Source organism: Strongylocentrotus purpuratus, unplaced genomic scaffold, assembly GCF_000002235.5.
Source record: "Strongylocentrotus purpuratus isolate Spur 01 unplaced genomic scaffold, Spur_5.0 spur5_scaffold_7, whole genome shotgun sequence".
Taxonomy (NCBI): domain Eukaryota; kingdom Metazoa; phylum Echinodermata; class Echinoidea; order Camarodonta; family Strongylocentrotidae; genus Strongylocentrotus; species Strongylocentrotus purpuratus.
In genome coordinates, this window is record NW_022145613.1 from 29711494 (window position 1) to 29725518 (window position 14025).

General features: G+C 35.0%; 1 protein-coding gene across 1 annotated transcript in view; it reads right to left on the reverse strand.

Annotated features, from left to right (window-relative positions):
- The window catches only part of LOC576645 (cyclin-dependent kinase 14), a 34159-nt gene extending 21574 nt beyond the window's left edge, over positions 1 to 12585 (reverse strand). The window contains exons 1-3 of the mRNA XM_776929.4: positions 12189 to 12585; positions 1989 to 2080; positions 1284 to 1458 (exon numbers count right to left, since the gene is read on the reverse strand). Of these exons, the coding sequence (XP_782022.1) occupies positions 1284 to 1458; positions 1989 to 2080; positions 12189 to 12326 (405 nt within the window). The 5' untranslated portion in view covers positions 12327 to 12585. The remainder of the gene's footprint in view (positions 1 to 1283; positions 1459 to 1988; positions 2081 to 12188) is intronic.
- Positions 12586 to 14025: the final 1440 nt, after the last annotated feature.

Consider the following 14025-nt stretch of genomic DNA (forward strand, 5'->3'; position numbering starts at 1 on the left):
TGTAGTTGTGAACACACAATGAAGTGATTCAGTAATAATTTAATTTCTATAAACAGTTAATTAATACCGAGCTCTCTGTTTCACTCAAGGAATTTTAAATTGAAAGTGAGTGGGAAGATACTATATGGCAATTAAAATTGGTAAGTTGACCAATCGAAAGTGAATTCGCAACCAATGTATTACTATTACAACATGATGAGTGGGTACATTTATATATCCCGTTTTGTAATACTTCTTGAATAGACTTGTACAAATATACTTCTCTCATATAAAGTGCTAATGAGAACTATCACAATGTGATCAATTATAAACTGTGAAGAACACTAATGCAACACAATTCACTAGATAGTGTAAGTCATTCCAGAGATGACGTAGGTTGCCACTTGTAACTATTAAACTTGTAACTATTTGTTGCAAATCCTGTTGCACTTATGGAGGTATGACGACATTCATGAACAAAAGTTCACATCAAAGATTGGACGATTGCTTTCTCCTGCTCTATTGTGAAATATTTTATAATTTAAATTCATGGCAATTTCAAGAAACTGTAAAAAACTTAGAAAAGATCTTTGATAGAGCTTTGATATTTGTAGAATAGCTTTTAGATCAATGAGCTGCACAGTATGAACATTAATAGCAATGCGAATCCTTCATACAGCAATGCATGCTAATTTGAATATGATTACAATTGAACAGCCTGTGTAGGGGCTTTCCTTTTTTTCCTGAAATTATATACTGAGGACTACATGGAGCAGTGGATTCCATCTCATTCAATATCTCAAAGATTGTCATCCAAATAAATATACACAGCTGGAAACCGATGGGTTCTAATCATTCCTCGTCTGTACCATCTGCTGGAACTGACAGACTGTTTTCCAATTAAGCATCATTGATTTTGAATCAATCTGCTAATTAGAAGAGCACACATTCCATAGGACTGGGATATCTGATTTTTTTCTTTTTAAAGAGGATCCTTCCTTTCACCGGTAGCAGCCAGGTAAAAACAAACCAGCAAACCGGTAAATTCTGAGTCATGAACGGTTACTCCCCTGTCCCCCGATTAAAGCCCCACTGCACTACTTATAGCTACTTGCTCCCTCTATACAGTTAACCTTGCCTAAGCGGTACCCGGTGATCTCCCATGATGCCCTTTTTCTTAGGTTAATTGAGAGGTGATATGATGAGATAACTACCTGCCAGTGACCTTGCAGGGAGGTCTAATCCCTCCATGCCAAACTAGTGCAGAGGGGCTTTAAAAAAAAAAGCAGAAATAGTATACGTACCACATACTCAAAGACGAACGAGAGCGTTGTCTTTGTGTGAATGATATCATGAAGACACACAATGTTAGCATGCTTGAGGTCTTTCAAGAGGGATGCCTCACGTATCGCCGTGAACGGTGTCCCCTCATCTTGCTGCAGTCTGATCTCCTTGAGCGCTACCACTTGCTGGTTTATACTGTGATTTAAAAAGAAAATGTTTAAGAGAATGTTATAAGTTAAAATGAATATAAAAGTTCTATAGCAAAGGTGAAAAAGTAAGGGATGCCGTTTTAAAAAGTCATTATTAACCAACTGACTACCGGATTCTCTTAGTTTGTATGGTTAATACAGGAACGACCCGGTTCATACGTACCAGCAATGGGTTTACTCACAGCATGATGATGTACTTTTCAGTGACTTGAAGGACTACAGGCTCCATCTTCCAGGAGTTCATATAATACCCAAATTTATATTTCCAATACATTTATATTTTATAGCAATATCTTTCTACGTATTATAGTATTGAAATAAATGAACAGTATCTGCACTATTCTTTCAAAAACAATTTTATCACAGAATCAATATGTTTATGGATAGTTTAACAAAATATGAGCATGGTATTGTATGTACAACTAAAAGATTGCAACTTCCTGTATCTCCTCTCCCCCTTTAAAACCCCTCAAAACCCTCAAAAATCACTTCAATCAATCAATCAGACTGCCTTACCAGCTTACTGCCTTGTAGACTTTGGCATATGATCCTTCTCCTAGTGGACAGATTTTCTTGTATGTCTCAACTTTTCCAAAGGGTGAACATGACTGCATAAATGAAACAAAAAAAAGGAAGAAAGAAAGAAATGATTAAGAATATGAAATGTCATAAAAAATATAAATGATAAACAAACACTAAAAGGGATATATACATTCATATATTTAATAAACAAGTGGATGTATATAGAAACAAAAGTCTAAAATGTATGCATCTTTAGAGGGAGAGAGAAAATTGCTTTAAATGTATACTTATATTTATTTTGTGTTCTTCAATATTCATTTATATATTTTCTTTTGCTTTAAAATTTATACATATATAGTTAGTTGATGTTCAATATTCGTTTATTTATTTTCTTTTTATTTATGAGGGGATACTGCTCTCATTACCTCAGAAAGATTCCCCAAGATTTCCCTATTAGAGACTTCAGTGGAAAGCACTTAACAAGCACTGCTTTATTAGTAATATTAAAAGATGACTGGCATTGATGCCATCAACTTAATGCAAATTTTAATTTGTACATAGTTGTAAATGACTACCATCGCCTCGCTAATCCTTTTATTATGAAAGAAACCCTGATATAGTCTCAAATCTCAAATCTCAAACTTTCACTTGGTAATTGGGGAATTTCACAATCTTTAATTGCTCATGTACTTTTTGTTTCGTATCCTAAGTGGATATCCTGAGTGATTCTCAACCCACCCCTAAAGTAGATCCTGGTTTTCTTTGGAAAGTTAAAAAATGCGGTGTGACTAAAAAAGTACATACATGTATAACATAATACAAAATTTAATAACTGTAATAATTACATTCATGAAATATGTAATACACATTGTATAAATATGGCATTAAGATTAGTACAGGTAACCTTGATATATAAAGAAGTCACATAATTATACCAAAATGAAATAGAAGCAAATTTTAAACTCTATCCTACAAGATTTACAATACCCTACATGTATATATTATTCATGAATATGAAATATATGTTTGAATACATGTTTTCAAAATATTCACACCAGCACACATAATTATTCACTAGAGCAGAGTACATGCTTGGAGTAGACGAATGTGACATTTCAACATGGTGTGAGCATCGCCTGCCTGATAACAGGTTTGTGATAAATGTGAACAAATCTAAAATCAAACATGAAGGGTATGTGGATTGTGAAATTTCAAAAAATAAATTGAAATATCAAAAGTTTGAAGTGTTAATATCAAATAATTTGATTTGTTATCAACGCTTATAATCAAATGGATTTAAACCATTCATTATTTAAGTTTATTACGCATTTGCTTGAATATCTGGATAATACTTTTGAATGTGAACAGGACACAGGATGTGTCCATGATATATCTCAGCTAGGATCTACCAGGAAGTATACAAATGAACGATCGACAATTATGCCGTGTTTCAGGTCATTCAAAAACTTAAAGAGACAAAGAAATCACACCAGCTGGCCTGCAGATCCATCCCCGGATACACGCTTTCGTGAGGAAGACCAGCTACAGAAATCCTTGTTGTAATTATGTCATTTTTTTGTGTGCAAAGAGAAAGATAATTAAACTTTCTCTATCTCAACATGGCGTGCAACCTTGATGACTATCTCATCTTGTAATGATTATTCCTCTATATGGCAATGTCACATGAAAACAGGTTTACTTTCATTTCCCTTTTGCTATAGGTGTACATGCAATCTCTCTTCAGCTTTGGACCCATTATACATAATCCTACAAAAATAGATGATAACGTACTCGAGTGCTTGTGCTTGAAAGTACTTGCAGCCTCGTAAAAATATCTAGTACTTTGTGGATAATTGCCTTTAATAAAAGTAAGGCAGAAAAGGTTTATAATCTAGAAGTCTGTTCACTTTAGGGGGTATTCTCACAAATTTTTATTATGACCCCATAAGATACCCATGTTAACAGATTGCAACATACCATATTCTGCTAACACTCTTTAAAGGTTTTAAGTAAATATATTACAAGTACATGTCTATCAACTATAGACTACTTTTCCCATCTCAATGTAACATCCAATATATGTAATTGTACATGCATGCAATTACTCCAAACCAATCTCCCTGCATAAACCTACCATTATATGATTTTCAAATCAATGTAGTCACATCACATATTGGTCATATTTGGTCCCCGAATGAAACACATATATGCCCTTCATTTCAAGTGCTTTGACATTCATCAATCCCTGAACATATGAAAAACCTTTGCCATACCGGAAATCGTTACCAACCGTCGTAATCAAAACAATAATAGTAAACATTTGTACTGCACTGTTCATCCAAAGAAAATTTCTTTTGCTCTGTTAATCTAGTGCTAAAATAATTCAAGTTTTTGTTGACAAGGTTTTAATTTTACTACATTTGACTCATGAGAGTTAATTGAAAATTAAATGCCTTGTCCAAGGGCAGTTGGAATTGAACTTGAGTAAACTGGTATTCAAAAGCTAATCCAATGATCCCCATGTCAATGGGTTCTATATATGTGATGATAAAACAAGATTAAAAATCCAACCAAAGTTGTCTGCCGAGAGCCAAAAGAGCATTAACTCAAAACATTTGAACATACATGTGAAAAGCTCAAATGTTTTTCTGGCTCTCCATTAACAGGTGAAATAATTAACAAAAGATAAATTATATCATCTATTGAGAGCCAGAGGTGATATATTTCTGTGTGTGAGTTAATGGCCTTCTGACTCTCACCATACGTTACAATGAAGGGCCTACATGCAATTGGTTTGAAACATTATTGGGGCCACAGGGCGAACATCAACCACTTTTAGCTTCTTACTTGGGGGACCGTAAAATTGCATGTAACATAAGAGTATTTTGAATGCCACTGTAGCAATATAAACATGCTCTTAAGGGTAGGAACCATATTGTATTTACAATCCATCCTGCATATTCTAGAAGCATATATACAGAAAGGTGCGGTGTAGACAGAAACATAAAACCATTCTTGACATTTCTGTAGGAAATGCAGGCAGTGGGGGTCCAGACAGAAAGCCTTCAGAATTATCAAATCGATCTCAAGACAATTTCCATTTCCACTTTCCATTTCTTTCATTGCAATACAAAGGCCAAACCGAGATGAAGACATATTGCAGGTACCTCTTCAATGAAAGCCAGTTAAAGGGCACATGTTTTCTTTTGCTTTCTTTTAGGTGAAGCTAGCAGCCAAATGCAAACGGCTCCAAAATGAAACAAGTTATAGAGATTAATGACTGTGTCATAAAAACATGTAACAATCACTTAAGCCAACAACCATCTAACTATTAAATTAACAATATCTATTAGGTGAACAGATCAGAGTTGAAAAGGCTCAAATATACATCTGCAGAAGTAAAACCTAAAGAAATTAATAACATTGACATAAAAAACAGAAATTTATTAACCTTATAAAACAATAAAAACAACTAATTATCCATCAACTTACAATCTATCCACACACATGACTAACTAGAATGTTGAGAAGATTAGAAGATTAGAAGAAAAAATGTGGTATTCACATATTTGGCATAGAGATATGGCTTCTATACGAAAGCAGCACAAGTTAATTAAGAGAGAATAAAACAACAAAAAAGTTATTTCTGTTTCTGCCCGAGGGGGGCGGATGACCTTGCAATGACGTAAAACAAAACAAAACTTGAATCCAACCAAATCGGTCCTTTTAACGATTGTTTGTAATCTTTTTTTCTTTCTCTATAGAGAAAAAATTACGACTGCTCCCTGTTGATTCTGTGCATGGGGATGTTTGATTAGGAACTGGGGAGAGGGGAAGCAACCACTTGTTCACGAGCTCTAGGGGAAAAGGAAACTCTGGCATTGTTCTCAGTGATGAGAACACGATCGAGACAGGAAGAAAATAACAACAATCTTTATCCAGAATCTGCCTTTCAGAAGCGAACGACCGAGCCAGAATTTTACAAGTTTCATTCATTAAGCAGGTGGTTTTCCGACAAGTTTGATTGCTCGCCCTTGGCTGTGAGGCTCCATCTTTAAAGTGAGGTAAACTATTTAAAGCAAAGATTACATCTACCCACCTAATGACTAGCAAGATTTATTATAATATTTCTCGTTGAATTGACCAGATTTCTTTTAAACCAGATTACTCTACAAGGACAACCAACATAATGTTTTTGTTTTGTTAAAGTCTATATTTGTACAACACCTACAGCATAATAATGTACGCGTAATTGCATTATGACTGTTAGTTTGACTATCTCTATCTATAAATGAAAGAGATGGTGGCAGTATAATTGAGATCAATGAGACAGGCACAGAGTGAATTAGACTCTCTTGATTGCAAGCTATATTGTACAAAGCTGTCATTATTTGCTATTTTGAGACTCTTTTCCAAGGCACCCTCAACATAGGATAGAAGCCTTGGGCGTATATACACCAGGACAAGTGCGTCTTTCTCTACTTGGTTCTCACTAATGAGAGGTTACCAATTACACATGTGGTAGCAAAGGATAGGTATAGGTCTATATAAAGAGAGAGAGAGAGAGGGAGAGAGAGAAAGAGAGAGAGAGAGAGAGAGAGAGAGAGAGAAAGAGAGAGAGAGAGAGAGAGAGAGAGAGAGAGAGAGAGAGAGAGAGCAAACTGAAATTCAGATCGGTGTCCTCTTACAACTCAGACTTAGCAAGCATGCCCAGGAAGGAAAAGTTTATGGATCAACGATATGGAGTCTCACCGCAAAGCACCTAACGAAAATTAGAATCAATGTATCTACCTTTCACTAGCAAGGAAAAACTTCCACTCTTTGCTATGACTTTATGATACAGGATGATTAAATCATTAAATCATTAAATCAGATAGAATGTGAATCAACGGTTAGGCTAAGAGAGCAATATCCTTTTAATAACGCTAAGCAGAAGAAACAAACTATGCTATTCTAACACTCTCAGCTGACACTTTATATATACCAACAAAAATATAGCGTTCAGACTTTTCCATACATGTGATGTATGCCAGATTGTGTCAAAGAACTTCCCTGAAGTCTATTCCAATTGGGGGATTTTAGAGGAAGTGAAAGTGGAAAATAAGAGAATAGCAGAAAACGTTCCAAGTGTTTGAAGAACAATGAACGGCTGAATCTAATTACAAAAAGGGAAGATCCCTCTTTCCTTTTTGTGTCAACAAATATACTGATTTATAGAACTTTTGACTTTAGTGTTACTTCTTTGCCAAGATATGACATATTAGATTATCATTATACTTGATGACTCTGTTAAAAACACTCACCAAAAACGACAGCTGTTAGCAAAGGACTTGTAACTTCCATTTTTTTCTGAGCAATAATGAAATCAATTGTTCTACATGTATGACTTTAATATGCATCACACCTGGTTATCCTTCTGCTACTAAACAATCATAATACACACAGATTGCAGGTTGAGTCATGATCACAAGATGATCAATCTGCTTGGAGCAAGGAGGGCATTGACACATATACTTCAACACAGAGTTAACATCTTTCTAGCGCTCAATTAGCAGACGATATGTAATGACCTTTTGTCACAGAATGATATGATTCCATACGGGAATGAGCTCATCGCTCAACAATGAGGCTGATTTCCCTCCCGTTCCATCCCTCGACGAAAAAAGTATCGAATTTGAACTTTTAAAGGTAGGAAATTTGAACCGTTTTGGTGGAATATGATTTTCAGGTGCTGAAGGGTCCTTTTGGGTATAGGAATGAGACAGATGTTAAATATAGCTGCTGAATTAGGACAGAATTCGAAAGGTTTGAACTCTGTTGGGATTTAGGGATGTTCAGGGGGCTGCATGAAGTGGATTGAAGCTGAGACGTTGGGGCGTTGAGGTAAATTAGATGAATGTGGAATAAGGAGATGATAGGTTTTTGTAAGAAAGATGACTCGTAAGTGTTGAATCATGAGACAATAACAGGTAGAATGTTTGATTAGAGAGAAAGATAGAAAGATAGTAAGATAATGAGTCTTCATTTACAGATGACTAGTTATAGAGAGAATTAACATAGATAGAATATGACAGAAATAGATTAAGGAAAGGAAAATATAGACAGAATTAATAAAGAAATAAAATAAGGTAGAAAGAGAGGATTTCTAACCAAAAGTCAATCAGAAAGTTTGGGCAAGTGTGCATGGGAGAGCTTTGTGAGTTTCAGAGGGATACAGAAGGAAAGAGAGAGAAAAAGAAATACTTAAATGGTACTTATTTGATTCCTACTTCCTTAAAGTGATTGATTATAAACAGACAACAGTGAATAAATCAAATATTTTGTAACTGTGAGAACAATGACCTACAGAATATATATAATTATGTATCCCATTTGTATAAATTGTTCTTAAAATTCACTGTGAGATATCCTTATTTTACCCTTGCCCTATATGAACTATAAACTTGATTAAACCAGCCAACATACAGGAATAAGCTTAACGTGACATCCTGCACAGGAGTTCACTATCCAGAGATCATATAAAATTCTCAGAACACCCATTAGTATTTACAAATAAGAAGTGAAATAACCCAATTAAACAGGAAAAGAACAAACATTTTACAAGAAAACACATGAATTTCCGCATTCTCCGATTGCAAGTAGCATTTCCTTTGACATCTTAAACTTACACTAGGAAAGGGTTATCTGTGGTAGTGGTTAAAAGTTCTTAAGTCTGTCAGTGACACTTGCACATATTTAAAAGAAAAAAAAACTACCAGGTAAATCAAAATGTTGAAAACCTATTGGTAAAAATTGGGGGATGCATGAAAGCACACAGAACTTGGCCACTTCTTACAATTATATCCTCCCAACTACATAATTTTTGTTTAAATTCATAATTTCCATCATGTTCATAATTTTCATTTTGTGTTTTAAACAATTTTGAACTCTACAATAAATATGTTAATCACAACCAACATTTATCTTGATTTGATGGAAGATATACAAATTTCTGGCATTATCATGAAGGCTGCAACCTTCCAATTACTGTAGTTGATTGATCAATGCAAGGGCAAGCTGTAAAGATATTGTCTGCTGAGATCCATAAGGGTATTACAGCACACATTTTAACTCATAACTAGTACCCTCCTGGCTATCAACATAATGTTGACAAGGCATTGTGAATCATTCACTGTAATGACATTCAGTTGTCATCATGCCTCATCGCACCAATGTCTTTTGGCACAGTGAAAATACAAACTCTGCAGATTCCCTGAGTATAATCCTTGCCTATCTTCCGATCATCTCTTTGATTCATGTTTTGGCCTTTTAATCACATGACTTAATTTCCCTCATCTATTAAAAGTGTTTTCCTCCTAGCACAGCTGTGATTCACAATTCTGACATTTAATCATTGATGATTAAGAACTATTACAAAGTCCTGAATAAAATATTTTATGCTTCTTTTGTTTTTGGAGTTATGCACATTTTGTCATAAAATTCTAATTTTTGTTGTTGTTGAAATGTCAACAGCCTGTTCTCAAGGGACATGTGTAAATAGCATCAAATCTCAAATTTAATTCATATTCTCTGATGTACAATTGAAATTAAATTGATAAATGTAGATTTGATTTATCTCCCCCCCCCCCCCCCTTATAAGAAGAGCAGGTATACCCAAGTAGAATTTAGATTAAGAAACCTGAGCATGAAATAAGCTAGTAAGTTAATACCAAGGCTGAAAGAAGAGACTACCTTAATGAACAAGGGGGAAGAGAATTAAGGCAGTTAAAGACAAGACCGATCATGACAATGAAAGATTACCAAGAAATGTAAAGTGCATTAGGCAGGCATAAAGACAGCAAATGTCAGGGTAAAAAGCTGATCGAGAATGGAAGAAGTCAAGGTTTAAACTCATCTCAGAAGCTTTCCTGTATCTCATCAAAATGTCCCGCTGATAAAACATGAAGATAAATCCTTGACATTATGAATTGTTAGGATGTTAATATATCCTTCAATAATGATTTGTAGAAGCAATATTGCTGTTTGATAATGCAGAGTTCCCATGATGGCACTGTTTGGATTTCTCTGAATTTTAAAGAGATATGTAAAAGGACAGTTATATACCACAGACTCTATGCTAAATATTTCTTTTGAACGATTATTAAGGCACTTTCGCAAAGTACAGCTGTAGTTCATATAAGGTTGAGTACAATTTTTGTTTATAACATAATTTTGAGGAAAAGAGCTTTGAGCAAGTGTCTGAGAAACTTTATTTTAGAGAGAGAAATAGATTTCTCCCTCAAAATAGAAGAAAGGGAAATGGACTTACATTTAAGCTATGATTCAAATGACATCTATTCAAACTACATGTATGTGTTTTGGCAAGGACTTCTGCTTAAAGATTGGGAACCCACACGACGATGTCTATATATGACTTCCTAAGAGGGAAGGTTCAAAATTAAAAATGAAGTCCAACTTCATCAAGGTTGAACTCCTTAATTAGTTCCGACTGAAATTATGCTGGGAGTCCGGTTTCTCTTTGTAAATCTCCAGGGGATGGTCCAAACTCGAGCATTGGGGAGCCATTTGACAAGAATGTTCCTGTAGAATTTCTAAATTAATCCTCCCCAATATTGGCGCTGATTGAATAAATAAATTTCCCAGGGTAATTGTCTCCCGGGTTTCAGGATTTATATTTAGCGGCCATCTCCATCATCAATTATTACAAGTCAATTACTGATCTGTTCAACAATTCATGTTAAGCACCACTGTCGGTATCAGATGCACGAAGATTGGGCTGATGAAAATATTGTCTGTTGAGGCCAGAAGGGCATGAAGTTGGTGTTAAACTATAGTAGTTAATGCCCTTCTGGCTCCAAAAGATATAAATGTAAAACTGAATATTTAAAGACTTATTGGTTATTTATTCGACTAAGACTCTGTAAATTTGTTATGCTACGACTTCAAATGGTTCAAAATAATTGCCAAGAACAAGATACATATTGAGAAGAAACATGTGCAGTAATTAACAAAAATGAATGATCTTTTGATATGTGATGCACATAAATAAGGAATAGGAGCATAAAAATGTCTCAGCTCTCAGCTGTTTTCTTTTCACATATACCGGTTATCTAAATAATCTTTTATTTCTTCTACCCATAATCTTAATAATACATGTACTTTCATATGCAGCAAATGAAAACTTGATCTAAAATAAAAGTATGAAGTGGCATCCAGAAGAAACAAAAATAAAAAGCAAATTAAATCTGGTTCTACGTGATTTTACTTTCAAATTTCAATTTCATTAGGAATTCATTTCTGCGAAACCCAAACCAGTGCGTACACAATCATTCCATCATCATCGCTATCTCTGGCATCGATTGGGGGTATTGTTGCGTTTAGCCAGAGACACACTGAATGAGATTCTTGATTACACTACATGCCAATTAACAAATACATGTTGCTAGGGGTGCCTATGGAGATGGGGGATGCTGCCCATTACGGTAAAGTGGTGGAGACTGGGAAGGGAAATTGCGGGGGAGGGGATAATTAGTTATTGATAGAATACAATAGATATTTAATGAGAGGGAGGTACAGGTCGAGTGGTAGGAAGATGGACTGGTAGAAAAGGGATGGTCCAAACATATGAGAGATACATATAAAATGGATAAATATATGCATTCAGAAAGGTATAAGAAGGGTATACAAAACGTGAGATAAAGACACAGAGATATGTTTATAATTTTATGGAACATATACTTCAAAATAGAAGTAGAAATAATTATATTTTGGGGAAAATATGAAACAAATTGTTTACTCTCTGTTAAAGTATATAAGTAATGCTCTTCTGGCTCCAAATAAACAAAATAATCATTGTAACCCCTCCCCCTCCATTTTTACATTTTTACATTGAATAATATATATATATATATATATATATATATATATATATATATATATATATATATATATATATATGTGTGTGTTTCTACTATTAATCTTAATACATTAGTATTTTTTATTAGGCATACTGTAATTGTAAAAAACAAAGATTATGTTGATCACAATGGCATACAATTGCATCCCTTAAATATATAAACAAAATCATAACATTTCGGTTCAAATATTACTTAGAAGCTTACCAGAATAGAGTGTAACATAGAATAAAACATCGCAGTGAAATAAAGTATACCTAAACGTATAAAAAAAACATACCTTGCAGTACGGCGATTTTCCAAATCGCTTGTGATTGCAGGTTGGTCCAGTCACCATGACTGGGAGTGGTTTGATGAACCTGGCCCGTCGGGTGGACGACTTGGGCATCGTGAGAATCGTTGGAACAAGGATAGGCATGATGATTCAAGAAAGCTCACAAACTCCAAAGAAAAATGAGTACTATAGTATCAATCCTCAATCAAAGACGGTGGAATAGAAATATATTCAGCTGCAGATAGTTTGGTAGTTCCCAACCAAAGAGTATGAGAAACTACTACATGTATCCAACAGGCTGATGGTTCAGTCGCTCAGAATCAGAGCTGAGGAGTTTTACGTTCCATCAGTCACAGAAACACTTAGCAGACTGATCAGTTCAGGAGCGATCTGTTGACTATATACTCCAATGAGATCAACCGCCAAAACTGGCGCACCGCTCAAACGACTTCCTCCAGGACCATCCTGCCACATGGAAGCAACGGGTTGTGACTGGTTGCTTTCAAAATCATGTTTAGTTTCAAAATTGGTTCCTGTAGTCTACACTGTCTAGGTAGCTTGTGTACCCATACTTCCTATTGTATATGATTGTGAGAAAGATAGCTCTGTATATAACACTGTGTGTTGGACACAGTACAAGACTAGCAATTCATTGTTGCATTTTAGATTTGTACACTCCCCTCTGTATAATAAGTACTCTTTAATATTGCATAATCTAAATTCTTTAAAGGCTGTCTGTACTAGTTTGGCTAGAAGGGATTGGCCACCCAGGGTGGTCACTGCCAGGTGGCTATCTCTCTCGACTCAGCTCTCAATTAACATAAGAAAAAGAGGATCATGGGGGACCAACAGGCAAGGATAGGGGAAGTTTTCTATATAGAGGGAGCAAGTAGCTACAAGTAGTACAGTGGGGCTTCAAGACTGGTAAGAGTCTGTTACCACAGACTATCTTATCTACAACAGTTCAAAGTTCAAAGTTAACAGAGCAATCCAATCACTAATATCATAATTAGAGTAGATCGACAGCCAGTAACATCGATGACCAATCAGCATCAATAATCTCCTCATACATATTCACAAGGAAATGCTCATTAAAAACCAAGAAGGCCTGTCACTGGCTGAGAAAGTTCTTTGCCACCGTACGTTCATCCAATCACATCACTACTCATGAATAATTCATGAGTTTACTCTCTTCTTGTTTCATGCACTGAGGCATGCAGTTTGTATGAATATGCAGCAGGACGTCATGAATATTGATGATCCTTTGACAGGAAACCCAGTAACAAGGGAGGAAGGAACAAGGTATTGACTTTAGCAAACGAAAGTTACACGTTGGAGTAGTCAACATTTGAACATAATCAGATATCGAACTATAAAGGGAACATACCGGTACCTACAGATCTATATAAAGCCCTTACCAAAAAAGCCAATTTTTAGCAATACAAGCAAAGTACACATCTAAATGGGTTAACAGGTGTAATAGGACCTTGATGTACTTTTTACAAACACTTTGAAGATCTTGCACAATGTGTGGTCAATTTATCATATCCATTTGCTACTGCAAAAAAAAACATTCAGGAAGAATATTGTTACTCTAACAGCCATTGCCATGGCAAAAAGTAAACCAAAACAACAATTAAAAATTGTAAAACTATTATTAAGCCCATGAGTAAACCAGAATATGAAATAAGAGTTAAGTTCAAGCAACTTTTTTCATCTATTTCAAAATGTGTTATGCAATGACCCAAAACTTCCCCTTTACAATGCAAATGTGAATACAGCTTATGGAATACGTGTATAGAATATTATTAATCTAAAGTTACATTACCGAAATAACTAATAA